Source organism: Hemitrygon akajei, chromosome 9 (genome assembly GCF_048418815.1).
Source record: "Hemitrygon akajei chromosome 9, sHemAka1.3, whole genome shotgun sequence".
Classification (NCBI taxonomy): domain Eukaryota; kingdom Metazoa; phylum Chordata; class Chondrichthyes; order Myliobatiformes; family Dasyatidae; genus Hemitrygon; species Hemitrygon akajei.
Window position 1 is genome coordinate 136,844,618 of NC_133132.1, and position 27,159 is coordinate 136,871,776.

At 39.9% G+C, this 27,159-nt stretch overlaps 1 protein-coding gene across 10 annotated transcripts in view; it reads left to right on the top strand.

The window, feature by feature from the left end:
• The window catches only part of otofa (otoferlin a), a 360,719-nt gene that overhangs the window by 264,865 nt on the left and 68,695 nt on the right, over positions 1–27,159 (top strand). For all 10 annotated transcript variants that reach the window (XM_073057032.1, XM_073057034.1, XM_073057037.1 and 7 more), the window contains exons 15-25: positions 1,386–1,572; positions 1,741–1,964; positions 3,739–3,847; positions 6,084–6,267; positions 9,078–9,198; positions 11,534–11,634; positions 12,443–12,533; positions 13,428–13,544; positions 14,530–14,682; positions 21,973–22,162; positions 23,046–23,170. In XM_073057032.1, the coding sequence (XP_072913133.1) occupies positions 1,386–1,572; positions 1,741–1,964; positions 3,739–3,847; positions 6,084–6,267; positions 9,078–9,198; positions 11,534–11,634; positions 12,443–12,533; positions 13,428–13,544; positions 14,530–14,682; positions 21,973–22,162; positions 23,046–23,170 (1,602 nt within the window). The remainder of the gene's footprint in view (positions 1–1,385; positions 1,573–1,740; positions 1,965–3,738; positions 3,848–6,083; positions 6,268–9,077; positions 9,199–11,533; positions 11,635–12,442; positions 12,534–13,427; positions 13,545–14,529; positions 14,683–21,972; positions 22,163–23,045; positions 23,171–27,159) is intronic.

Below are 27,159 nucleotides of genomic sequence, written 5' to 3' on the forward strand. Positions count from 1 at the left end.
AGCATCTGTGGTCACACCGGTTAGTGTGGGCTTATGAGAAGTAGATGGTTAACGCCCTCTCTAATATAGCAGTGGTTAGCAGACTAACATCAACAGGAGAGGGCAGGAATTATTCTAGTGAGGGTGAGTCTGACTTCTTGAGGGAGCCGCACAGGCATGTGTGAGGATTAATAAGGGCACATGTGGGTGGGGGCTGCCTTGTGGAAGCTTGACTTCTGTAGATCTTGATCCTCTGCTTGCAAGTAAGAGGGTGGAACCATATGAGGCCAAGTCTGATAAGCCCTTGCTTACAACAATTCTCCAAATATTTCCCTGGTACTTGAGAGTAGTACATGGCTTTGCTCATGTTATTTCCATCAAAAGTCAAAAGACATTAGTAAAAACCATTAGAATTCAAAATTAGGGAACACCATGGCATCCACTACTTCGAGCTCCCTCTACCAGTCATCAAAATCATGGCTGATCTTCCACCTCAGAAACATTTTCCTGCATTGTTCCAATTCCTCTAATCCCTTAATATTCAAAAGCCTATCAAATGATCAATCAAAGTTAATTTTAACCATGGTGTACTTTTAAAATTGCAACAAAAGATAAGTTTTCTCTGGGAACTGCGTGCAGAGTAAACCCTGGCCTTTAAGTAACATTATTCCATTGTAATTGGCCCTTTAAGTAACATCGTCTCTGGGCTTTCTGTGTAAGGTAAACTGCGACTGTCTTTTCTCAGACCAATGTAGATGAAAATTTTTCAGCTGCTGAATTTTGGGTTTGATGAAAGAGAAAGAAATCAAAGTTCTAGGATCATTGACAATGAGTATACAGTGTTGGTGGATTGTGCTGAAACAGACAGAAACATCTTGTGTTAATGTATTGTTCAGTTTTACAACACCTTCTATTCGGTGGCCCAGATCAATTTCTAGTCTGTTGACCTCGCTGCCTCAATAAAGATTCAAAGTGCATTTATGATCAAAGTATGTGTGCAGTATATAACCCTTAGATCCCCACAGACAGTCATGAAAACAGAGAAAACCATGGAACCCATTCAGAGAAAAACATCAACCTCCGCCTCCCCATGCGCAAAAAAAATCATGCAGGCAGCAACAGAACAAAATTAGCAAAAAACATATAAAACAGAAAATCGAAAACTGAAAGATCAAAGCAATCCAGACATGGACAGTTCAGCTCAGTGTTTGTTTTCTGCAGGGGGTTCTGATTCAAAATCACCCAAAATAGCAACAAAAAAGGAGCGACCAGACTGACAACTATTTAATACTCATATATATATTTACTGTAATTGATCCACCTATGTATTTTTTCCACAAAACTAAAGTTATAAAGTTTCCTGGTTTACTCTTATGACTCTGACTGGTCTTTTATTTTCTTGCTAGGGAAAAACCACTGTCCAAAAAAACACTTATGAACCAACATGGAATGAACAAATCATATTTACTGAAATGTTTCCACCCCTCTGTACACGAATTAAGATCCAAATCCGTGATTCAGACAAAGTGAATGAGGTTGCGATAGGAAGCCATTTTGTTGACCTGAGAAAGATTGCAAATGATGGAGATAAAGGTAAGGACATGCTACTTATCTGTCAAATTCTCTTCATTGTCTACAACAACATCTGAAGGTAAGTACAAGGATCCTGACAGTTTCTTCCATTAGATACTTAATTCTACAGTCTGAGCTGATATAACTTTATCCTTTAAGTCAAGAAACTGTCATGGTTTGTTTTTATAGGATTTCTGCCCACTTTTGGACCTTCCTGGGTGAATATGTATGGCTCCACTCGTAACTACACATTAATGGATGAACATCAAGATTTAAATGAAGGTCTTGGTGAGGGCGTTTCATTCAGAGCTCGATTACTTCTCAGTATTGGCATGGAAATCTTGGACACAACTTCAACAGAAATAATGAGCTCTACTGAAGTTCAAATTGAGTCAATACAACAGTTATCAGATGTAAGTATTATTATTGTCTGTGAAAGAGTCATGCCATCCTGGCATTGTTCGTAAGGAAGACAGATTTACAAACATTACACTGTAAACTTAAATATCCTGTCTGCAATGGAAATGGTCTTCCCTTATTAGTGGAGATACTTTCCCATATGAAATAAACAGATTGATATCTACAATATTAAATATCATTTGCAAAATCAGCTTCTATGACTTGACAGATTAAGGTTGGAAAACAAGCATTGGTTGTTGTGACTTATTCTTTTGGTTGGTCACAAATTACATCAATAAAGACATCCTTAATGGTTTTCAGAGGATGTTTCATTATCATTGTTGATAGATACAGAGTCCAGAATCCCCTCCCTAACACTTCAATCATGGACTACTGTGACTAGAGTTATGCAGCTTAAAACTGCAATCATATTGCCTTAATATTATTGGCTAGTGCCATGTTTATTATTTGGACCATTTTATTAAGGGCTGAATTGTGTTTGCTGCTGAGAATCCTTACACAGTCCCCCACATATCTGCACCTACCCAGACCTGATATGATGGCCCCATGCTATTGGTTTGCTAAAGCCTCTAGCTCAGTATAAAGGCTCAAACAATAATTCGATCATGGACAGTATGGAACTTACAGGAAATCAACCCTGTTTAAACGAAGAGTACAAGAGGAGACAGCAGATGAAAAGTTCAAAGTAACAATTATACTAGGCAATGTCCTGTTCTAACAGCAAGGAGTCTAACCACCTACATTTGACTTTCAATGGCATTACCTTTGCAGTGACTCTGATTTCAACATTTTACCAGCCACAATTAACTGCAAATACAACTGGACCGACCACATGAAGACTGTGGTTACAAGAGCAAGTATTCTGCAGAGAATGACTCACCTCCCGACACCCAAAACCCTTTCCACGATCTGCAAGCCATGTCAAGACCAAGACCAGATACTTTCCATTTGCCTGGATGACTGCATCTCTTAAGAAGCTTAACAAAGCTGCCTGCCTGACTAATACCTTGTCCTTAAACATTAATTCCTTCCACCGCTAACAGACAGTGGTTGAAGTGTGTGGTATTTACCAAATGCACCACACTTACTCTCATTTGTTACTCCAAACAGTATCTCCTAAACGTGCTACTTCTGTCATCAAGAAGGAACATCACCATCTTCAGATTTCCCACTAAGTCATATACCATCCAGTCTTTGAAATATTTCACCATTCTTCATTTCCGCTGTGTCTAATTCCTAGAATTCCTTCCACAACCATGTTGTCAGAGCACCTTCATCTGAACAGCTGCAGCAGTTCAAGAAGTCAGCTCACCACCACCTTCTCAAGGACAGTTAAGATGAACAATATATCCTGGCCTTGGCAATAATGCTCAGATCATAAGGCATAAGTAAATAAAAGTGGAGTTAAAGTGGCCTTAGATAAAAATCTTATTTATGTTACTGAAAACAGCCACTAAATTGCTAAATCCAGTTTAAATGTGAACCTGTGCTATGGCAAGACAGCTGTAAATATCATACCCCTCCTTCCCAACCCCACTCCAAACAATTCCCTCAGCACCCCCCTCCCCTCTCCCCAGTAGTAGATGTAGATCCATTGGGTTCAGGGGCTTTAATAATCTATCTTGAAAGAAATAGCTCCTCAGCATTGTACATTTTAGGAATTCAGCAGCTGAAGATACTTTAAAAATAAATTAAGAATAATATTAAAGCATTACTTTATGAAGTGAGAAAAATGCTATATTCATATATTTTAATTTTTAATTACAGAACTCTACAGGAAAAATTGAGGAGTTTTTCTTCTTTGGTGCCTTCTTAGAAGCAACAATGCTCGACAGGAGAATTGGAGATAAACCAGTCAATTTTGAGGTTACAATAGGTAAGTGAGTAATCTCAATGTCTCGGCTGAGTAAATAACAAGACCTATTTACTATGTTGGTGCTCTATGGAGAACAAAGCTTGTGAAATTGTCCCTGTCCAACCCATCATTAACATGAGTAAATAAGACTTTGTACCATTTCACATTGTATTATCAGGTACGAGAGGGAGAGCACATTTTCCCTCCATGGTACTCTGATAGTTCATAATAAATGGAATGTCAACCCCAAATTTTGAAGAGGATAAATAATATGAGTAGAATCACAGGTGCAACAAATGGTGTGAGTGAACAAGAACTCAAAATTTCACACTACAATAAATGAAACAAGATCTAACTGGAGATACATTATAAATCATCACAATAATATAAAATTCAATCAACTTGTCCAAATGTCAGAAAATTCACAATGCAGACACTTTTGTTTAATGATTTGAAAAGAATAAGAGAGAAAAAAACAATTACAAGGAGGTCTAACAACATCTCCAGAAATAAAACACTTTTGAACCTTCACATTTGAAAACTGAAACATTTCCAATACCTGCAAAAGATTGCAATATTCCAAAATACACTCAGTAGCCACTTTATTAGGTACAGTAGGCCTCCGTTAGTCTTGGTAGACCATGGAAAGTTTCCAGGGCCCAAGCCTGGGCAAGGATTTTTTATGGAAGACCGGCAGTTGCCCAAACTGCAAGTCTCCCCTCCCCACACCACCGATGTTGTCCAAGGGAAGGGCATTAGGACCCATACAGCTTGGCATCGAGCTGTACAATGCAAATATATAATCAGTCAACCATGTGGCAGCAAATAAATTAATAAAAGCATGCAGACATAGTCGAGATTTAGTTGTTGTTCAGACCAAACATCAGAATGGGAAAGAAATGCAGTCTAAGTGACTTTGACCATAGATCAATCTATCTTTGATCTATCAGAGTACCATTGTTGATGCCAGAGTGATTTGAGTGATGTTGAAATTGCTGATTTCTTGAAACTTTCACGTGAAACAGTCTCTAGAGTTTACGGAGAAAGATGTGAAAAGCAAAAATATATCCAGTGAATGAAAATGCCTTGTTAACAGAAGAGTTCAGAGGCAAAGAGTTCAAGTTGACAGGAAAGCAATGGTAACTCAGATAACCATGCTTTACAATACTGGAGTGCAGAAAGGCATCTCTGAATGCACAGCATGTTTGAACCTCAAAGTGGCTGGGCTACAGCAGTAGATCATGAGCATACACTTAGAGGCCACTTTATTAGGTACAGGAGGAATGACTAAGAAGTGTTTTAATGTCTTGTGGACATGCAATCAATTATCTTTGTGGACGTTTATTCTAATTTGCACATCACTAATTTCAGCAGACAATAAGATTTCCAACCAGTCAAACAGCTATGAGAGTTAGTCTGAAAATCAATACTGTACATCTGTTTTGTTTGGACTGGAATTGGTTGGGTAGGTAGTCTTACACTATCAGAGAAATCTTCCAACACTATAATTTCCACATGCCAGCATTTAAGTACCATTAGTTTTGTGTTGGGGACTGTTCACTTAAATTTTGCTAATTAATATCTACTGCACCTCATAAGAGGGTTTTATCCATATTATATTGAGGTACAGGTATTGCTGCATTGATGGCCAGAAAGAAGTGAAATAATGTTCTTATCAATAAAAAGAAAATAAATACCCTTTTCATTACTTGCATGAAATACATGTTTTGTGAATTAAACTCACTCTCTTTCTGTGATGCATAAATCTCTGACTCTATGGAATCCATGGAAGTAGATCTCATGTAGAGTGTTGCAATCCATACATATATAGGCGACTGTTAGTCTCGTGAGACCATGGATTTGCACCTTGGAAAGCTTCCAGGGCACAGGCCTGGGCAGGGTTGTATGAGACCAGCAGTTGCCCAAGCTGCAAGTCTCCCCTCTCCACACCACCGATGTTGTCTAAGGGAAAGGCAAGTGCTGATACAGCTTGGCACCGGTGTCGTCGCAGAGCAATGTGTGGTTGAGTGCCTTGTTCAAGGATACAACACGCTGCCTTATCTGAGGCTTGAACTAGCGACCTTCAGATCACCAGTTCAACACCTTAACCACTTGGCCATGTGCCAACACACACACACACACACACACACACTCACACTCACACTCACACTCACACTCTCACACTCATATAGTATACATACATACAAACAATATGTGAATGATTGTCCATATTAATGTTGTCTCTCTTTATTTCTAGGTAACTATGGAAACCAAATTGATGGATTAAGCAAGCCAACTATTCGTAAGAAAAAAGGTGGGGGAGATGGTGATGAGGAAGAGTCAGAGCTTCTCCAGAACTCCAGTGAAGATGAAGCAGATGATGATGGGGACTTAGTTTCTGTGTCCTGCACACCACCAATGAAACCTGTGATTACTGACAGGTTTGTGTTCCATAGACCAAGGAGGATATTACTAAACAATCCACTCATCTTTCACATAAAGAACTGTGTGACTTTAAGCACACAGCCTGTTCTGCAGTGCATGTTTTCTTTCAGGAACAAAGAAGCTGATGTGAGGTAGTTTACTCTGGAATTTCTGAAAGGCATCTGAATATGGTACCTTAATGAAGAGGTATCAAGAGTATGTGTTCTCTTCATTCAACTGACAACAATACAATTATATTATACAAGATGTGAAGTACAATTATTGCAGATGGTGTTTACAGGATTCACTGTGAATGCGGAGCAGTGTGCATTGGTCAGACGGTGGAAACCCACATCAAGAAGCATTTGAGGTGCATCTGTTTGGGTTACCCAGAGAAATCAGTGGTAGCAAAATATTGAATTTGCAATAAGCACAGGTTTGATTTCAGCAGCGCAAACTACTGTGACGTGACAATAGCTTCCTTCACCAGTCGGTCCCAAAAGATGGCCTGGTGAAGGAAGCTGTTGAAATGAAACTAGAGGATAAGAATTTTAAACAAAGACGAAGGTCTTGCTCTAAGTAAGAATTGGAGTACGATTTTAAACAATGTCGGACAGGGGAAACCTGTTTGATTGAGGACTAACTAATCAGAAGGGACAGACTATAGGGGTATAAATAACACTGGACTAGACGTGCCCAGGCATTATCCCTGATGAAGGTGGCAGAGTTTGTCATCAAAACATAGGTGGAAATCGACACCTGTTCCCTGCTGGATGTCCTAGAAGGATTTATGCTTCATATATGCCAGGAAAGCACAAGATCCTTTTTCCAGAACAATATTTCTTAACTGCCCTGTTAAACCATTGGCCCAGATTGACAGCCAAGACCACCTGAGACCAGCCACCAACTGCAGTGTATCATTTTTCCAGTAGCACTCTGAAGTAGTGAGAGAGGGTAAATAGCTCACAAGCCTCAGGACAGGGTGCTGTTACAAGGATTACCATTAGTAGCAATGATTAGACAGGCACAGAGAGAATCTGTACTTATTGACAAGTGCTTTTATACTCTCAGCTAAAAAGCACATGAATTTACACCTGCACACCTACAAGCAGTTTCACAAAATGGCAGTACTGATTCCTTCAACCTCATGGCAAGCACAAAGACAATTGGTCTGTCTACTTCCACTGTCCTTGATTCATTTGAATTCACTGATTTGTAGACCATAGTTCTTTCAGGTCAACAGTCCACTCAAAAATAACCTGGACTAATGATAAGCAGTAAAAATGGTAAATCAGATGATGAGTTGTCTGCAAGATAATTTTGTTCAAGGCAATAGTCATGATCTTGTGTGATATCTGATGTAGTTTCCCAGTAATGCTTCTGTTCATACACTCAGTGATCACTTTATTAGGTACATCTGCTCGTTAATACAAATATCTTATCCGTCAGTCTTGTGGGCATAATTCTGCATAAAAGCATCCAACTCCATTTTCCTGTCTTCTCCCTGTAACCTTTGACACACTTACTGAACAAGAACCGTTTTAAATATACCCAATGACTTGACCTCCTCAGCCATCTGTGACAATGAATTCCACAGGTTCACCACCCTTTGGCTAATGGAAGTCCTTCTCATGTTTCCTTCTCATGTGTGTTCAAAATGGGGCATCCTTCTATTCTGAGGCTCTGCCCTCTAGTCATAGACTCTCCATCAGGGCTTTTCAATACTCAATATGTTTCAGTGAAATTTTCCCTACCCCCACCACCATCACTTTTCTAAACTCCAGCAAGTAATGCTCAGAGCCATCAAAGGCTCCCCACGGTTAGCCCTTTAATTCCTGGTAAACCTTCTCTGGACCACCTTCAATGTCAGCATGTCTTTTCTTGTATATGGACCCAAAGCTGCTCACAATACTCAAAATGTGGTCAGACCAGTGCCTTACAAAGCCTCCTCATCACATTCTTGCTTTTATATTCCAGTCCTCTCAAAATTAATGTTAATATTGCATTTGCCTTCCTTACCACTGACTCAAACTACAAGTTAACCATTAGGGAATCCTGCACAGGAACTACCAAGTCCCTTTGCACCACTGTTTTCTGAATTCACTTTCTATTTAGAAAATAGTCTATGCCTTTATTCCTTCTTCCAAAGTGTATGACCACACATTTGTCAGCACTGCATTCTATTTGTAACTTTATATCCTGTCTAAGTCATTCTGCAGACTCCCTGCAACACTACCTGCCCCCCCATCTATCTTTGTATCATCCACAAACTTGGGCACAAAGACATCAATTCTGTCATACAGATCATTAACATATAACATGAACAGTAGTGAACCCAACACTGACCCCTCTGGAACATAACAAGTCACAGCAGCCAACCAAAAAGGCCCCCTTTATTCCCACTCTTTGTCTTCTGCCAATCAGCTAATCTTCTGTCCATGCCAGGATCTTTCCAATCACTTACTGTGCTCTTGTTTAGCAGCCTCATGTACAGCACCTTGTCAAGTGCCTTCAGAAAATCAAAGTAAACATGATTGGCTCTCCTTTGCCTGTCCTGTCTGTTATTTCCTCTTAAGAATTTCAACAGTTTGTCAAAAATAACAGTGTCGTTTGAAAATAACACCACTACAAGTAGAGTGAATAAACTATTTTTATTAAACCAATATTAATATTTTTTTGAAAAATGAAGTATTATATTAACAGATGATACTTTTCAGTAATATTCTGCTAGTCCACCAGTGAACAGTGTACAGAAGAAAGCAATATGCATGATAGGAAAACCCTTTTGGTCTAATCTACATAGTTACCTGTTGCTATTTCATTTCAGAAATTATTTCCATTTACCGTACTTTGAAAAGAAACCTTGCACATACATCAAAAGCTGGTGGCAAGACCAACGAAGGCGACTTTACAATGCAAATATCATGGACAAGATTGCAGATAAACTGGTGCGTTATTTTTGCGTGATGTTCCTTTTCTAAAGTGCCTACTTAAACAGGGTATTTCTCATTGGCACTGAAATGTAAAATCCCTTCTCAGTGCCCAATAGCAAGAAATTGTAAGCATGCAGCATAGCCTTTAACTGAACCCTGCAATCCAATTTCAATAAGAAATCAATTGGATAGAAAGTCTGGATAAAAAAAAGCAACTTCCATAAAGTCTGCAGTTCTCTTCTCAGCTTCACCATACTTTGGAAACTCTAATGCATAGAGAAGCTAATCTTGAATAGGCTGTGAAGCGTACTGGGACGGCTTACGTAATTTATGACAATGCATTAAGTTTGTTGCCAGTTGGAGACACTCAAACAGAACCAGGGCATTCCAATATTCCTTCACTCATTATAGGGGGCTTGCATGGCCCAACAACACATAGCCTGCTTGTGACCATCATGATTAGGAGCCTATCACTCACTCCCCATTCACCTTCAGTTCAAATTTATCACTGCTTGCACACTTCCAAAGGCCCATGATCTGAATTCCATTCCATCCTACCAACCCAAATCACACACCTCATTAAATACAAAATGCTGGTGGAATGCAGCAGGCCAGGCAGCATCTATAGGGAGAAGCGCTGTCGACGTTTCCGGCCAAGACCCTTCGTCAGGACTAACTGAAAGGAAAGATAGTAAGAGATTTGAAAGTGGGCCCACTTTCCTTTCAGTTAACCCTGACAAAGGGGGTCTCGGCCCGAAACGTCAACAGTGCTTCTTCCTATAGATGCTGCCCGGCCTGCTGCGTTCCACCAGCATTTTGTGTGTGTTGCTTGAATTTCCAGCATCTGCAGATTTCCTCGTGTCACCTCACTAAATGTCAGGATTCATACAAATGGTCCCAAATCTCCTTGCACCCTACGCTCCCACCTCCCCAATATTAGCTAGACCCAGATTTAACAAACCAGTTTCTGTGTGTTCCACAATTCAAGGTTCAAGATTCAGATCCATTTAAAACATATACGTTGAAGCATGGAGTGAAATGCATTGCTTGCGTTAACAACCAAAACGCCCAAGGATGTACTGGGGGCGGACCTGACCCCAAGTTCAACTCTCTTTCTCCATAATTATCCCCATGAAACTACAATAGCTTATTCATCATCCAGTCTCTTTGATCATGGGCTGTAACTCCTCCTCACGTATAGCTTTGCAGATGCCTTATTATTTCATGACAGTTGTCAGCTGCCAAAAATAAACTTTCTTCTTATGATATTTTAACTGGAACTGTCAATTAACATAAATTAACCTGATCACAAACAAATAGATTAATTGTTGTTCCTCAGACAATGGACTCCCCTCTCAAGTTACTCATGGTCACCTCCAGTCATTGCACATCCCAGCCAACTCACTTACACAAAGTTAATCAGGAGGTGTGGAAGTGAAGATAGGAACATGAGATCCATTAATAAGGAGGTTAGACCAGAGCATTTAGAAAATCGAAAGACGATTGAGCAGAATCAAAATGGATTTATGAAAGAGAAATTAGCAAATTTGCTCGAATTTCTTGAGGATGTTACAAACAGTGGATAAAAAAACTGATAAGTGTAGTGCATTGGATTTCCAAAAGGTGCCATATAAAATGTTATTGGGAAAGTCACTGCAACATATGGATTGGAGGTAATGTATTAGAATTGGCAGGGGATTGGTTACCCAACAGGAAACAGAGAGTCAGGATAAATGGACCAATTTCAGTTTAATTCTCAGTAACCAGAGGAATGCCACTGTGCTCTTAACCATTCGTAATCCACACTGATGACTTGGATGATAAAATGTACTGATGACATAAAGACAGCTGAATTAGTATGAAGGGATACGGAGAGATACAGTGAGTAGGCAAGAAGCTGGTGATGTGGGGGAATATAGGAAAATCCACTTTGGAAGGGAAAATGAGAAATAAGTTATTATTTAAACTGAGTGAGACTACAAAATACTACAATACAAAGGGATCTGCAGATCCTAGTCCTTGAAAAACAAAAGGTTAATATCCATACAGTCATAATTAGGATGTGTAATGGAAAGTTGGTTTTTATTGCAAGATGCATGGGATTTAACAGTAAGAATATATTGGTGCAGCTTTGCACAACACTGACAAGACTGTGGATTTGGTCCCTACATAACAAGGGTTGTGCTATGTTTAGAGGCAGTATTATAAATTTTCAGCAAGCTTGATTCAGAAGGGATGGAGAAGTGGAACATTGGTGAGGTTTAAGGGAGAATGGACAGGAGTTGGGGGGAATTGGAGTGTCTTTTCTTCAGTCTTGCCGTTGTGTAATAGCTTTAATTTTTGACAATAGGAGGAAGGTTTAAATGATGTTCAGGAGATCATCAAGACAGAAAAGCCACACCCAGAGCGGCGGCTCCGAGGCGTCTTGGAGGAGTTGAGCAATGGATGCACGTGGGTATAAATACAATTCTCCTGGCTCAAAAATGATTGTGATGCTGTTTAGTTGTCAGATGGATCAAGATAATCCATACACATTCATTCCCTAATTAGTTAAAGAAGGCAAATGTAATTTCTTGTGGCACATTCAATGTATGATGCCTAATTAGGTTTATGTTGAAAACTTATTACCTTAAGGAAATAACATATTATAATCTTACTTTATACTTTAATCTTGTGTTTATTCTTTATACTTTTCTGCTTCAATTTATTTATTTTTTTTATTTTCAGCTATATTGATTTACTTCCTGACTGTGTCTATAATTTCTGATGAATCACTATTCCTTTCTAGCTTTGCACAATCAGGTAGGTTCATGTGGTAACACACTTATTTATGGATTCCAAAGTGTGTGTTTAGTTCAGCTTTGAGTGACTGCTGCATTATTGTAGCAAGATTTAGTCATCTTGCAGCAGGTGAATGTTACAAAGCTCATGATACGTTTAGAAGGAATAAGCATTTCTTTACTAGTATCACCATGAACAGATTAAATACCCATTTATCTCATCACACAAAGTTCTGTATCATTCATGAATATGACACAGTAACTATATCATTTACAACACAGCAAATATCATACATCAAACAAGTAATTGACTGGAAGGTGCCTTGGTGTATTTGGAGAGCAGAAAAAGGAAGTATTTAAAACTAACAAAATGTGTGAAATTTATCACTAGAATGAAGCTATTCTTAATTTCACGTTCAAAATACATTCTGAAGAAATCAACTTTCTATCTAAACTTTTGTGCCTCTGTTCTCCTACAGCCGTTTTGTGTCTCTGGGAAATAAGGACCAAAATGCACTGGGGAGGACAAAGCTGGACAGAGAGCGGCTGAAGACCTGCATTAGGGAGATGGTACATAAAATGTTCCTCATCTCTTACAAAGGAGTTATGTAAAAAAAGCATTGCTGAGAAATCAAGGGCCTGTATTGCTCATGCAAATATTGTATTCAACTTTCATTGTGGCATTGCAGTTTGTACAGGAGGCAATATAATATTATCCTATTTAAGCAATTACTTTCGACCCTGATTTACAACTCAGCGTCATAGTCTCAGGTGAAGTTAGCCTTTTACGACTAGCATGAGAAGAAATGATTTCACTCAGAAAGTTACTTGCAGTATTTCAGAGCACTTTATATGTTCAGTTGATGAAAATATTTGAGATATAGATTTATAGGTCTGAGGGAGTTTAAGAATGTATAGATTTGGAAGAGTTTGGACCTGAGAATCAGATGCAAAGCACAGGAATAGTTTAAATAGCCTTATGCACTTACTCCTGTTCCTATTCTTTTGAGAATTTCCTAATTTCTTACAATTGATGAATTTATAGTTTAATGATTACTCTTTGTGGCTATTTGAATCCCCACTCCTATTTCAATTTAACATCATTTGGAATTTTACCTGCCCATTCTCATAATATATGGCAGAGTGTCAGAAAATTGCACTGCTGACATATGACTCTTCTGAAGAGACACTTGCCTGATATTTTTTAAATCATTCAGCGTAGAGAAAATTGCTATAATTATACCATAAGTGGTTTTGAGAAATAACTTGCCGTGCTGCTTTCATAGATAATAGCTGTCAATGACCAATACTAATTTTATGTACTTAGGGTAGTCAAGATAAAAATGCAGTACCAATACAGAAAATGTAAATTGCATAATATGAGTCTACTTTTTAAAGACAAAATAAACAAAAGGTCAGATTTTAATGTTTATACTAAACACTAGCACATCTGTCTGATTTCAGGAGAACATGGCACAACAAGCAAAGACAATGCGAACCCAGGTGAAGAAAAACACATTCAAGGACAAGATGAAGCAAGTTCAGAGTTTTCTGCATAAACTCCGCTTCATGGCTGAGGAAGTAAGTAAGAGGCTTGTCTGAATGCAGAATATGAGAACTATGTTCTACATTGCCAAGAATGCTTTAGATTTTAATCTTGCATTGATAATATGCTTATTGTTTCTGTTGAGGAATAAAGGTAGAAAATAATCTCTTTTATGCTCTCATATTTTATGACCGTTGTTCCAAGAGCCTCACACAAATAGTTGATAATGTATAATTTTGAATACTGTATTTGTTTTTGAGTTGTAAAGAATTGTATACAGATTTAAATCTAACTTGTCCATGCCAACCAAGGTATCTATCCAAGCCAGTGCCATTTTCCTGCATTTGGTTCAGATCCTTCTGTGCCATTTCGATCCAAGTAACTGTCTAAATGTCTTCTAAACATTGTAATTGAAACTTCCTCTGGCAGCTTGCACCATATACCCAAGAGCCTCTTTGAGAAGGAAGTCATCACAATTAACCATTAAGATAAACCAAGGTTACACCAATGCCAAATATTTTTAAAAGTTAATTATCCAAACGCTAACATAAAGACATTGTCACTTACTTGAGCTTCCTCCATTGATCCCAGTAAATATCCAATGGCTCAATGTCAAAGAGAGAATTCTGCTTTCTTACATTCTGTGTGATTCAGTGACTCCGTTTCGAAACGGAGAGCCTCAGATGCCCCCAGTGTTAAGTTAAATCTATATCTTACAGTTTATAACAGTATCACTGATTAAGATACTGGAAGATAGGTTGTAAGTAAAAAAAAAAGCAACGGAATTTGAAGGCACTAATCAAGCCTTAAGCAACACACCCAAAATGCTGGAGGAATTCAGCAGGTCATGCAGCATCTATGAATATGAATAAACAATCGACATTTCGTGCCAAGCCTTTCAATGGTACTGGAAAGGAAGAGGATAAGAAGGTGGGGAGGGGAAGGAGTATAAGATGGAAGGTACCTGTAATGAAGCAGCAATTGCATTTTCTTTACTAATATATTGAACTTCTATGTCAGCCTCAACACAGCATTCCTGACATTTTCATCTGGATGTTGAGCAACAACAAAAGGATGGCGTATGCTCGAATTCAATCCAAAGACATTCTGTACTCAGTAGTGGATGAAGAAACAGGCAAAGACTGTGGAAAAGTTAAGACAGTCTTCCTAAAGGTAATCTGGTGTTTCTACTGCCTGGATTACTAGATAGTTTTAAGCCCCTGGAGGAGGGGGGCTTTGGAAGAATCCAGGCAGGCAATAATAGTCTGCAAAGCAAGCTTTGGCCAGTATTATAACATGTTTCCTTTGCATTCTGATAGCTATCTAGCTGAATAAATACAAGGGGTTAAGGGATGAGGAAAGCCAGACCCGCGTAATGATTGTGGTATATGTAGACATCCCAGGGGAGCAGAGGCCCAAACCTGTGGGGCTTGGAGGATGACAACAACAACATGGTGATGGGTTCAGATTCTGTTTTATATACTGACGAGCCCAGCTTAAAGCCTCAGGATCTGAGTCTTAGAAAAGATGGGCTGTACTATAATTTAGAAGTTATGAGAGAGATTCGCTTCTGCACTGTGACACTGGCTACCAGAACAATCATGACCTCATTTTTCCTCTGCTAGGTCAGCTACTCTGCTAGGTCAACTCTGAGGCTGCTTAACAGGATAAAATCCTATGGCGTTACAGGAAAGATGCTGGCATGGATGGAGAAATGGCTGACAGGCAGGAGGCAGTGAGTGGGACTAAAGGGGGCCTTTTCTGGTTGGCTACTGGTTAGTGTTCATCAGGGGTCAGTATAATGCTGAGCCTTTATAAGACATTGGTCAGGTCTCATTTGGAGTATTGTCAACAGTTTTGATCCCCAAATCTCAGAAAGGATGTGTTGTCATTGGATAGAGTCCAGAGGAGGTTCATGAGGATGATTCCGGGAATATGGGGTTAACATGTGAGGAGCGTTTGGCTGCTTTGGGCCTGTAGAAGGAAGTGGGGGGAGACTCATTGAAACCTACTGAAGGTTGTAAGGACTAGATAAGGTGGATGTGGAGAGGATGTTTCCTATGGTGAGGGTATCCAAAACTAAAGGGCACAGCCTCAAAATTGAGAGCAACCTTTTAGAACAGAGGTAAGGAGGAATTTTTTTTAGCCAGACAGTAGTGAATCTGTGGAATGCCAAGTTCATGAGTATACTTAAAGCAGAAGTCGGTAGTTTTCTGATTGGTCAGGGCATCAGGGGATATGGCGAGAGGGCAGGTGTATGGGGTCGAGTGGGATCCAGGATCAGCCATGATGCAATGGGGGAGAAGACTCAATGGGCTGAATAGCCTAATTCTGCTCCTATGTCTTGTGGTCTTATGGTCAATGTTGTTGTTTCATATGGCATTCACAGTTCTAATTGAAGTGTGGCCTGGGAGGGGCAGACGTGAGTCTGTCCATTTGGAGGCCGAGGTTGGATCAATCTTCATCTGGCATCTCATCCACAGTCATTCCAACATGGGTGGCCCAGAGTTGGCATCGCCTGATGGAGTCCTTGAAGCACGCAAGCCTCCACCTGAGGTCAATGTGTTGATCCAGGTCGTGGAGGTGGTAGGTCAATAAACCAGTTCATTAGTTTAGCCCTGGGTCTCTCCCAGTACAAGTGATCAGCTTCTGCTTTGGCAACTGGTTTGGCCCTTCCTCAGGCACTCATCACCAAACCTATCCCCAAAGTCAAAGCTTTGACATTCACAGACATTCAAAAGCGCCCTGGGAACTATGAGGCAACAAAACCATGCTACAGAATAAAAATTAATACAAGAACTTCATAAAACTTCAAAACCTGGAAAATACTGACACATTTCAGTAAGTGGAACTATATTCAAAGGTTTTAAAGGTACATTTAATGTCAGAGAAATGTATACAATATACATTCTGAAATTCTTTTTCTTCGCAACCATCCACGAAAATGGGGGAGTGCCCCAAAGAATGAATGACAGTTAAATGTTAGAACCCAAAGCCTCCCCAGCTCCCCCTCCCATGCACAAGCAGCAGCAAAGCAACGATCCCCCCACCAGCAAAAAAAGCATCGGTAGCCCCCCCCCACTGAGCACTCAAGCATGCAGCAAAGCATCGGTAAAGACGCAGACTTGCAGTACCCCAAAGACTTACTTATTCACCCAGTATTCAATACACCACAGACTCTTTCTCTCCCTAATAAGGGAAAAAGAGGCGTCCCCATTTCACAGCGAGAGGGGAGACATAAACAACTCACTGATTTACAGTGTTATAAGTCTGTTGCATCGCTCTTTCTGAGCTCTGTGCTCAAAGAACTCAGGCCTCTGGGCACACAGCCAGCAGCCAGCTTGCTGCTTTCAATCTTCCGTGTACTCCCACGACGCACCGAACAGCGGCACCGATCTCGACCACTTCCAGAGCCACAAAATCCTAAAACCCTGAAGGCGCTCTAGTCTTCTAGGCCACGTCCTTGGTGTATCGAATAGCGGCCAGTTGTGAGACTCTGAGAGTGGGTCCTATTCCGCAAAGGTAGCATTCTAACTCCAGGTCATGGTCTTCAAAAGAACCTTGAAAGGGAAAAATAGAGACATTAAAGATAGAAGAGGAGCTGTTTACGAAGATGCAAGCAAAGGAGTCGCATTAGGTGCCATCGTCACCTAATTAAAGGTTTAGGGTCAGAATCAGGTTTTTTCTGTGTTGTGAGATTTGTTATTTTGCAGTAGACAAGGTAAAGATGCTATGTTATAAAAATATATAAATAGTGTTAAAGAAGAATAATGAGATAATGTCCACAAGTTCATGGTCTGTTCAGAAATTTGATAGTGAAGGAGAAAAACTGTTCCTAAAACATTGAAAAGTGGTCCTTTAGGTAATAGCGAAAAAGGGCAAGTGGTGGGGGCCCTTTAAGATGGATGCTGCCCTTTTCAGGCACCACCTCCTGAAAATATCCTCAATGGTGGGAAGGTTTTGTCAGCTGCCATTTCTTCCCCTTGATTTCAAAGGTGCTGCTGTCGTTGTGGCAGAATAAACTTGCTGCTGGTTCGGCGGGCAGATGTAAAGCCCAAGAGCTATCGAGCAGGTGATGTTTCTGCCGCATCAGGCCAGCATCATCTCTGGAGTTAAAAGGGACTTCCATCAGTCTGACATAAACCTGGGTGGAAGGTCTCCCCAGTGTCAGTCACTGCATTTTTAAATAATTTCTTAGAATAATCACTTCCGGCTAATGGACAACCATCTCTGTTACACAGTACTGTAGTTATAATTTTGCCAAGGGTATCATTAGCATTTCAGTGCTTGAGTAATTACATTAAAGCTAATTACTAGCACCCCTGTAATTATCATTTTAGTATGAAAGATTTCATAGTGTAATAAAGTATATTTATCCCTTAATAACATTATTATAACGCATCCTCGGGCCATCCCTAGCAGTGAAGAATGTGTGTCCTTTAGAATGGCAAACCCTTTTGGGAGTGTGTTCCTACCTAAACTGGTGACAATCTTCTAAAGAATAATTTTCTCACATGCCATGGGAATTTTGAGCAGAGATTGCCATTGAAAGTGGATTGGGAAAACTAGGCCAGTACTGGACCTCCAGAGAGGGAATCTGTAGAATGTCTAAGGGATGGTTTTTTAGAACAGCTTGTTGTTGAGCCCACCAGGGGATCGGCTGTGCTGGATTGGGTGTTGTGCAATGATCCAGAGGTGATAAGAGAGCTTAAGGTTAAGGAACCCTTAGGGAACAGTGATCACAATATGATTGAGTTCACTTTGAAATTGAGAAGGAGAAACTGAATTACTATGTGTTGGCATTTCAGTGGAATAAGGGAAATTACAATGGCATGAGAGGGGAGCTGGCCAAGGTTGACTGGAAAGGGACACTAGCAGGAAGGACAGCAGAGCAGCAATGGCTGGAGTTTCTGCGAAAAAAATGAGGGAAGTGCGAGACAGATATGTTCCAAGTAAGAAGAAATTTTTGAATGGAAGAAAGACAGTACTGTGGCTGACAAGTGAAGTCAGAACCAAAGTAAAAGCAAAAGAGAAGGCAGACAAGGAAGCCAAAGCTAGTGGGAAGACAGAGGATTGGGAAGCTTTTAAAAACTTACAGAAGGAAACTAAGAAGGCCATTAGGAAGGAAAAGATCAATTATGAAAGGAAGCTGGCGACTAATATCAAAGAAGATACTGAAAGCTTTTTTAAGTATATAAAGGGTAAAAGAGAGTTGAGGGTAGATATAGGACCAATAGAAAATGATGCAGGTGATATTGTAATGAGAGACGCAGAGATAGATTCTGGCATTGTACCGGATGACTGGAAAATTGCAAATGTTGTTCCGCTATTTAAGAAGGGTGGGAGGCAGCAGAAAGGAAACTATAGACCTGTTAGCCTGACATCAGTGGTTCAGAAGTTGTTGGAATCGATTGTTAGGGATGAGATTACGGATGATCTGGAGACACATGACAAGATAGGCCAAAGCCTGAAAGGAAAATCCTGCCTGACTAACCTACTGCAATTTTTTGAGGAAATTACAAGCAAGTTAGATAAAGGAGATGCAGTGGATATGGTGTACTTAGATTTTGAGAAGGCCTTTGACAAGGTGCCGCACATGAGGCTGCTTAGCAAGATAAGATCCCATGCAATTACAGGGTGGAGAATTGGCTGATCAGCAGAAAACAGAGAGTGGAAATAAAGGGATCCTATTCTGCTGGTTACCAGAGGAGTTTCACAGGGGTTGGTGTTGGGACCTTTGCTTTTTACGATATATGTCATTGCTTTGGACTATGGGATTAATGGATTTGTGGCTAAATTTGTCGATGGTACAAAGATAGGTGGAGGAGCGGGTAGTGTTGCAGAGAGACTTATATAGTTTAAGGGAATGGTCAAGGAAGTGGTAAATGAATTACAATGTTGGAAAGTGTATGGTCATGCACTTTGGTGGAAGAAATAAACAGGCAAACTATTATTTAGATGGGGAGAGAATTCAAAATGCAGAGATGCAAAGGGACTTGGGAGTCCTTATACAGGATACCCAAAAGGTTAACCTCCAGGCTGAGTCAATGGTGAAGAAGGCAAATGCAATGTTGACATTCGTTTCTAGAGGTATAGAATATAAGAGCAGGGATGTGATGTTGAGGCTCTATAAGGCACTTGTGAGACCACACAGAGTATTATTTTAGAAAGGATATACTGAGATTGGAAAGGGTTCAGAGAATATTCACAAGAATGATTCCAAGAATGAAAGGGTTTCCATATGAGGAACTTGTGGCAGCTCTTGGGCTGTATTCCCTGGAGTTCAGGCGAATGAGTGGGGATCTCATAGTAGCATTCTGAATGTTAAGAGGCCTGAACAGATTAGATATGACAATTTCCCGTGGTAGGGGAGTCCAGGACAAGAGGGCACAACTTCAGGGATGAAGGACATCCATTTAGAACAGAGATCTGGAGAAATTACTTTAGTCAGAGGGTGGTAAATCTGTGGAATTTGCTGCCACGAGCAGCTGTGGAGGCCAAGTCATTGGGTGTATTTAAGGCAGAGATAGATAGGTTCTTGATTAGTCAGGGCATCAAAGGATATGGGGAGAAGGCAGGGGAGTGGGGATGACTGGAAGAATTGGATCAGCCCATGATTGAATGGCGGAGCAGACTTGATGGGCCAACGTCTGCTCCTATGTCTTATGGTCTTATTTATGAATTAGTAACAAGAATTATAGACTTAGTTATTGAAAAATGATGGATCCTGCTGCTTATTTACGTGTATTCATTGTTTTACTATTATTAAAAGTATAACAAAGACAGATTGAAATAAATGTACTTTAGAAAACTTGGTAAAAATTATTATTAATAATCTTTAAAAGACAATTAAAATAGGATGATTTCTAAATTGTATTGTTGTTGTAACAATTTACTATCCAGTTACTGATGTGAAGACAAGGTCTGCAAGGATCTCAACATGAATTATTCAGCATTACATGTCCTTACAACCATCTAGCTGGCGTGAGAGTTTTCCTGTGAAAATATCTCACTGCTCTCAGGTTGTCAAAAGTCATTTGCTGCTCCAACTGGCAGTAAAGATAATCTTTACACTTTTATTGTGGATGGGGTTTAAAGAATTGAGGTGTGGCACTGCCTGCCATGTGCCAACAAAAATTTTACACATTTATGCCAGAGGTTTGCTACTTTTGACCATGTGAAATTAGCTTTCAAAAAGGGTATGGGGGGAGAGTCATTTTTGACTCATGGTTAATAATCTCTATTCTCAATCCCAATCCCAGAACATGACCTGAAAATGTCAGCTGGTAGTGCTGAGGTGGGTGACATCTTAAAATTAAACATATTGTCAGGTCAATGCAAGAAAAAGATTGCAATGCAGTATTTTTAAAAAAGAGAACTGTTCTTTGTATTTTTTTTGGTCTTCACCTGATAACCAATATGGCAAATCATTTGATCTGTTTGTGGGAGCTTGCTGTGTACAAATTAGTTGATGTGTTTCCTACATTACAGCCCATAATTCAAAATATTTCATTGCCTCTAAAATGCTTTGTAACATTTTTAGATTTATCAATATTGATGTTTTTATGCAATCAAATGTGAAGTGCATCAGAATATTTTGCTACACTCAATGGGATAAGACAAATGGAAATCTTTACTCTACCCCTTCATCTTCTGAAACTCAATTTAGGATAAGCTTTAGGAAAAATGTGTGCTTATAATCCTCTACCTGAAGCACTTTATCCCACTTAAAGTGGTTAAATGTTTTTGAAAGAAACTGTTAAAGGAAATGGCAAGGGACGGGTCAATTAAATATTTCAACAAACCGCCCTGGACACTGTGCATTGAAGAACCTTCTCCTGAAGTCTAAATTCTTTTGGTGTAAAATTCCTCCACAAACCCACTTACTGTTTAAGCTACTGGTGCCAGCCAGCCTTTGAGTGATCCCATTTTGTTTTCTTTCCTTTTGCAAAGGAGCATTTTATATGCAGTCTGACAGTAACCTGTAGAAAGAGTTGTCAAATTGGGATTCGAATCTCTAGCCTCCTTTTCTGCATTCACTATTCTGGACTTTTTCATGTCCTGATCATCGGGTGATTAGAATAGATCCTTCAGCCCAATTGGTTCAGACTGACAAAGGTGCCCATTTGAGTTAGTCCCAATTATTGTCCTTCCAACATGTGTTGATATATGCTAGTGGTCAACCCAGATGAAAGGTCCCATCTGACAATGCGGACCAACATCAGCAAAGGAGGTCTTTAGGCATCTTGGTTTTATAAAACACATTTCTTTCCAGAGTTTCTTTGTGCCAAATCTGTTTCAATATGCTTCTTGGGACTGAGGAGGCAGTTCAGACTGTGTAACCTACTAATCTCCCCACATTCCTGACAATTCTGCTTCTCACCAACACTGGTTAATTGGTGTGCTGCTGTGCATTTACTTAAATCAATCAAAGAGACTTACTTACACTTACTTTCTCCACAGCTTCCTGGAAAGAAAGGCTTTGGCACTGCAGGTTGGACAGTTCAGTGCAAAATAGAGGCCTACTTTTGGCTGGGTCTGAATAAGCAGAGGAAGGATTTCCTCAGTGGCCTTCCAAGTGGGTATGAGGAGAACAAAGCAGTAAAGGGTCCAGGAACACAGTCAATCCCTCCTATAAGTCTGACCTACATCAGTAAGTACCAGTTCTAAAAGTAATTAATTACAGTATAGTGTTTCATATCCAGATCTTAATCCATGCACTAGAAAAAAAATAATTGCAAGAAATATTCAACTAGTCAGGCAACTTCAAAGTTCATGAGGCAAACTATTTAGCTCACCTCCCTGACTCACACTTCCCAAGACTCTTAACATGCTAAAGAGGTATGGTTCTAATCATCTTCTTTCCCATCCTGGAGACAGGCTGCAAGGCCTGAAGTGTAACTAAACTCCAGCCAGTGAGAAAGCCTTTTATATCTCTTTGCATGTCAGAGGCCTTTTGACATTGCAGGTCTCAGGTAATCTCAATAGATCTTTTTAACTTATTTTAATGTAACTTTTAATTCTTTCTTACTTTTCTTTTAATATTTGTATACAGTATTTGTACATCCGTGCACTTGTAATGCTACTGTCTATAATTTCCTTTGGGATCAATAAAGTATCTATCTATCTAGATTTAAGCAACTCATTTAAATAGTTGAAAATGTGTTAAACATGAACAAGTAATAAAAAGCATACAATTATCTTTCTCCATGGAGAAGGACACCCATTCTAATAAATGGAATTATTGTTTGAACACGTTTCCTTCCATTGGCTTCGGAGGAAAGGAAGTAAAGGTCTACCAAAAGTTATACAGTGCATGAGTGGCCCCTGCTCAACTTCAGACGTATTGATGAAATTATCATTGCTTTAATGGAGGCATCAAGTTCTTGAAAAGAGGAACCTAATAATTATATTAAAACAAACTGACATCCATAGCGTTTACCATTTTACCCAGTGAAATTTGGAATTTAACTTGCTTGCATAAGTTCATTGTGTAATTTGTAATAATTTTGTTTTTTTTTATTTTGCAAAATCAGAAAAACAGCTTTTCCAGCTGAGAGTTCACATGTACCAAGCACGAAGCCTGTGTGCAGCAGACAGCAGTGGTCTCTCCGACCCATTCGCACGAGTCTTCTTCTCCACCCAGAGCCAGTGCACTGAGGTAATTACCATGTCATCCAAAGGGACTTGCTTTTATGAAATGAATTTTCCAATATAAAAACTTGCCAGTTCCCTATTTCTCTAAGTGTTTCACAAGTACTGAACTTTCGCAAGGGAAAGGCACCAATATAAGCAGACTACTACTGAAATGGAGAACCCAGGCTCTGCTGCCAGGTGTAGGTACAGAACAAAAAGAGTATTCACTTGAAGACAAAGAAAGTATTTACCATTTTACCACCCCGCATCTTGGAGGGTGTCAGCTGCCACAGCTGCTCATCTGATAAGTGGCTTGAGAGATGACAATGATTACTAGATTCACATGTTGTCCTGTTTTGGCTTTTGCCAAATTACAGAAAGCACATGGAAACAAATGACGTCTGGTTAGCAAAAGCAGGAATACACCAAGGTGGAGTGGCTAGATTTTAGATCATTAAATTGTCAGTGTTTCTGTACTTGATGCGCAGTGGCATGCAAAAGTTTGAGCACCCTGGTCAAAATTTCTGTTACTGTGATTAGAAGATGAACTGATCTCCAAACGTTATAAAGTTAAAGATGAAACATTCTTTTCAACATTTTAAACAAGTTTAGTGTATTGTTTTTGTTTTGTACAATTTTAGATGAGCTGGCTGGACTTCGGGGCAAGAGGTCCTGAGTTCAAATCCAGCCGGTTCCCTTCAATGCTCTCCATCCGTGCCTGGGTTGAGTGTCGAGCTAGCAACTCGACCTTGTGTAAAAAAAAACCTGCAGAGGGATGGGCTCCACCAGGTTTCAGATGCCCAAGACATGCCGTACAATGAGCAATCACTAAAATGATCGGTGTAGAAAGCTTGTCATGACGGCACTCTGATGACTCCACCAGGAGTTAAAGACGTGCGCACGTGAGCGCACACACACAATTTTACAGTGAAAAAAGGAAAGGAGCACCATGCAAAAGTTTGGGCACCCCAAAAGATTTGAGCTCTCAGATAACTTTTACCACTGTCTCAGACCTTAATTGGCTTGTTAGGGCTATGGCTTTTTCACAGTCATCATTAGGAAAGGCCAGATGATGCAAATTTCAAAGCTTTATAAATACCCTGACTCCTCAAACCTTGTCCCAACCATGGGCTTCTCTAAGCAGCTGCCTAGCACTCTGAAGATTAAAATAAATGATGCCAGCAAAGCAGGAGAAGGCTATAAGAAGATAGCAAAGCACTTTCAGGTAGCAGTTTCCTCAGTTTGTAATGTAATTAAGAAATGGCACTTAGCAGGAACGATGGAGGTCAAGTTGAGGTCTGGAAGACCAAGAGAACTTTCCGAGAGAACTGCTCATAGGATTGCTAGAAAGGCAAATCAAAACCTGTTTGACTGCAAAAGACCTTCAGGAAGATTTAGCAGACTCTGGAGTGGTGGTGCACTGTTCTATGGTGCAGCAACACCTGCACAAATATGACCTTCATTGAAGAGTTATCAGAAGAAAATCTTCCCTGTGTCCTCACCACAAAATTCAGTGTCAGAAGTTTGCAAAGGAACACCTAAACAAGCCTGATGCATTTTGGAAACAAGTCCTGTGGACTGATGAAGTTAGAATAGAATTTTTTGGCCGCAATGAGCAAAGGTATGTTTGGAGAAAAAAGGGTGCAGAATTTCATGAAAAGAACACCTCTCCAACTGTTAAGCACAGGGGTGGATCGATCATGCTTTGGGCATGTTTTGCAGCCAGTGGCACGGGGAACATTTCACTGGTAGAGGGAAGAATGAATTCAATTAAATACCAGCAAATCCTGGAAGCAAACATCACACCGTCTGTTTAAAAAAAAAGCTCAAGATGAAAAGAGGATGGCTTGTACACCAGGATAATAATCGTAAACACACCTCGAAATCCACAATGGATTACCTCGAGGCGCAAGCTGAAGGTTTTGCCATGGCCCTCACAGTCCCCCACCCAAATATCATCGAAAATCTGTGGATAGACATCAAAAGAGCAGTGCATGCAAGACGGCCCAAGAATCTCACAGAACTAGAAGCCTTTTGCAAGGAAGAATGGGCGAAAATCCCCCAATCAAGAATAGAAGGACTCTTAGCTGGCTACAGAAAGCGGTTAAAAGCTGTGATAATTGCCAAAAGGGAGACTAAGTACTGACCATGCAGGGTGCCCAAACTTTTGCTTCGGGCCCTTTACCCTTTTTGTTATTTTGAAACTGTAAAAGATGGGGGAAAAAGTAATCTTGCTTAAAATATTAAAGAAATGTGTCATCTTTAACTTTATGCCTTTTAGAAATCAGGTCATCTTTTACTTGCTTAGCTATTCACAGTAACAGAAATTTTGATCAGGGTGCCCAAACTTTTGCATAACGCTGTATTTAAGAACCGAACTCCACAGCCATGTTATACCAACCACCCAAGGCCTTTTCAATTTAACCAAAGCTGAGAACTAGACGTGTCTTGTTAAATCTCCAGGTACAAACCTCCAGAGAAAGAGGTGAACATGTACCCAAGTGTGACACTCATCTTCATTGCTATTTTTGTCAGTGGTTTCATCAAGCTGCATCCGGACCTTGTGTACACCAAGTGTCACTTCATGGCAAGTTCATTGTTACATAGTATGGACATGTCCTTTCCAGCTGTAAACTACCTATCTGTACTATCAACTTGTCCCCAGTGTTGCCTTAGAACTTCCCATTCAGTTAGACCATGCCACGTTTTAGCCAAAAGAATGCTTCTGATGACAAGTTGATCAAGCAGCGGTTGATGTAAAGTCTCATCATAGCTCTACTGGGAAAGAATACAGCGGATCCACTGTGATGATTTCTAAAGCTGACTGTCAAAGTTGTTTGCCAGACTCTTCACCAGAGCTGTCAGACAAGCACATGAGTGACAAGGCCAACCTTTTAAGAGTGTTCTGGTTTGGCAGGCTATCAGTCTTTGTGATAGCTGCACTGGCAGTGACATCACTGCCAATTTCCTTCTCAGTGAGTGCTTTGCCACGAGCATGGGTGGGTCAATGGGATTGTTGCAACTTGGCCCGAACAGCTGAATAACAGATCCATCTCTGCTGTGCGATCTGCTCCTGGAGGCACAAACTGCAATTGTCAACTGCTGCTGGAGAACTATCAAAGCAGTGAAAGACATCCCCTTTTCTCCCCAAGTCTCACTTTTCATCCAGGGTACAATGTTGACAGTGATCAAGTGCTGCAAACTAAGATCCAGAGCCACATATTCAGAGATGTGTTGAAGACATTGCAAAGGCTGCAATTTCAGGCCTTCCAGCCTGAATACTAAGTGGCTGGAATCTGTGTGAAGACTACGAACTGTTTGCTCAAGGGATGTATACAAATGTTAACTAGTTAGCTATGTTTAGTAATTTGAAGAGCATGACTTGCAATGGAAACATTGACATAATTTTTTGTATTACGTGCACCTGAAATCTTTATGAGTGGAGTAGATTCTAAAATTTAAAAATCGTATACCTGGAAATAAGGAAGTGAGAGTTTGATTGTTCTGTAAGTTTAGGCTCTGAACTCTCTGGCTTTTAGGCAAGTGAAGTGTGTTTTAAAAAAATAAGCATCCCACATTAATTCAAGATAAGCAACAGTAGAAGCATGAATACATCAAACTACTTCTCAAATGAATATTGGTGCAGGAAGAAAGCAAGAGCTAATTACTTAATCCTTTTAAAATAAAATTCAATACATCTCTGATTTTACTTTTGATCTATAATGTTAGAAATATAGAATGATGAGAGATGACCACGTTAAAACATTTAATATCATTAAGAGGCATGGTAAATGTCAAGATGTACCAGCGGAAGAATCTTGAACAATAAATTTTAGTTGCAAGATTAGTGTGCTGTTATTTAAAACAGAGATGTTTAGGGTAAATTCTCACAGAGAGTAGTCAATCTCTCGAATTCTCTAACCCAGAGCTTTGTAGAGGCTGGCTCATTGAGAGTATTTAAAGAGAAAGTAGGTTTCTTAAAAGCATTCAGGGCTATGGAGAACTGGCACAGAA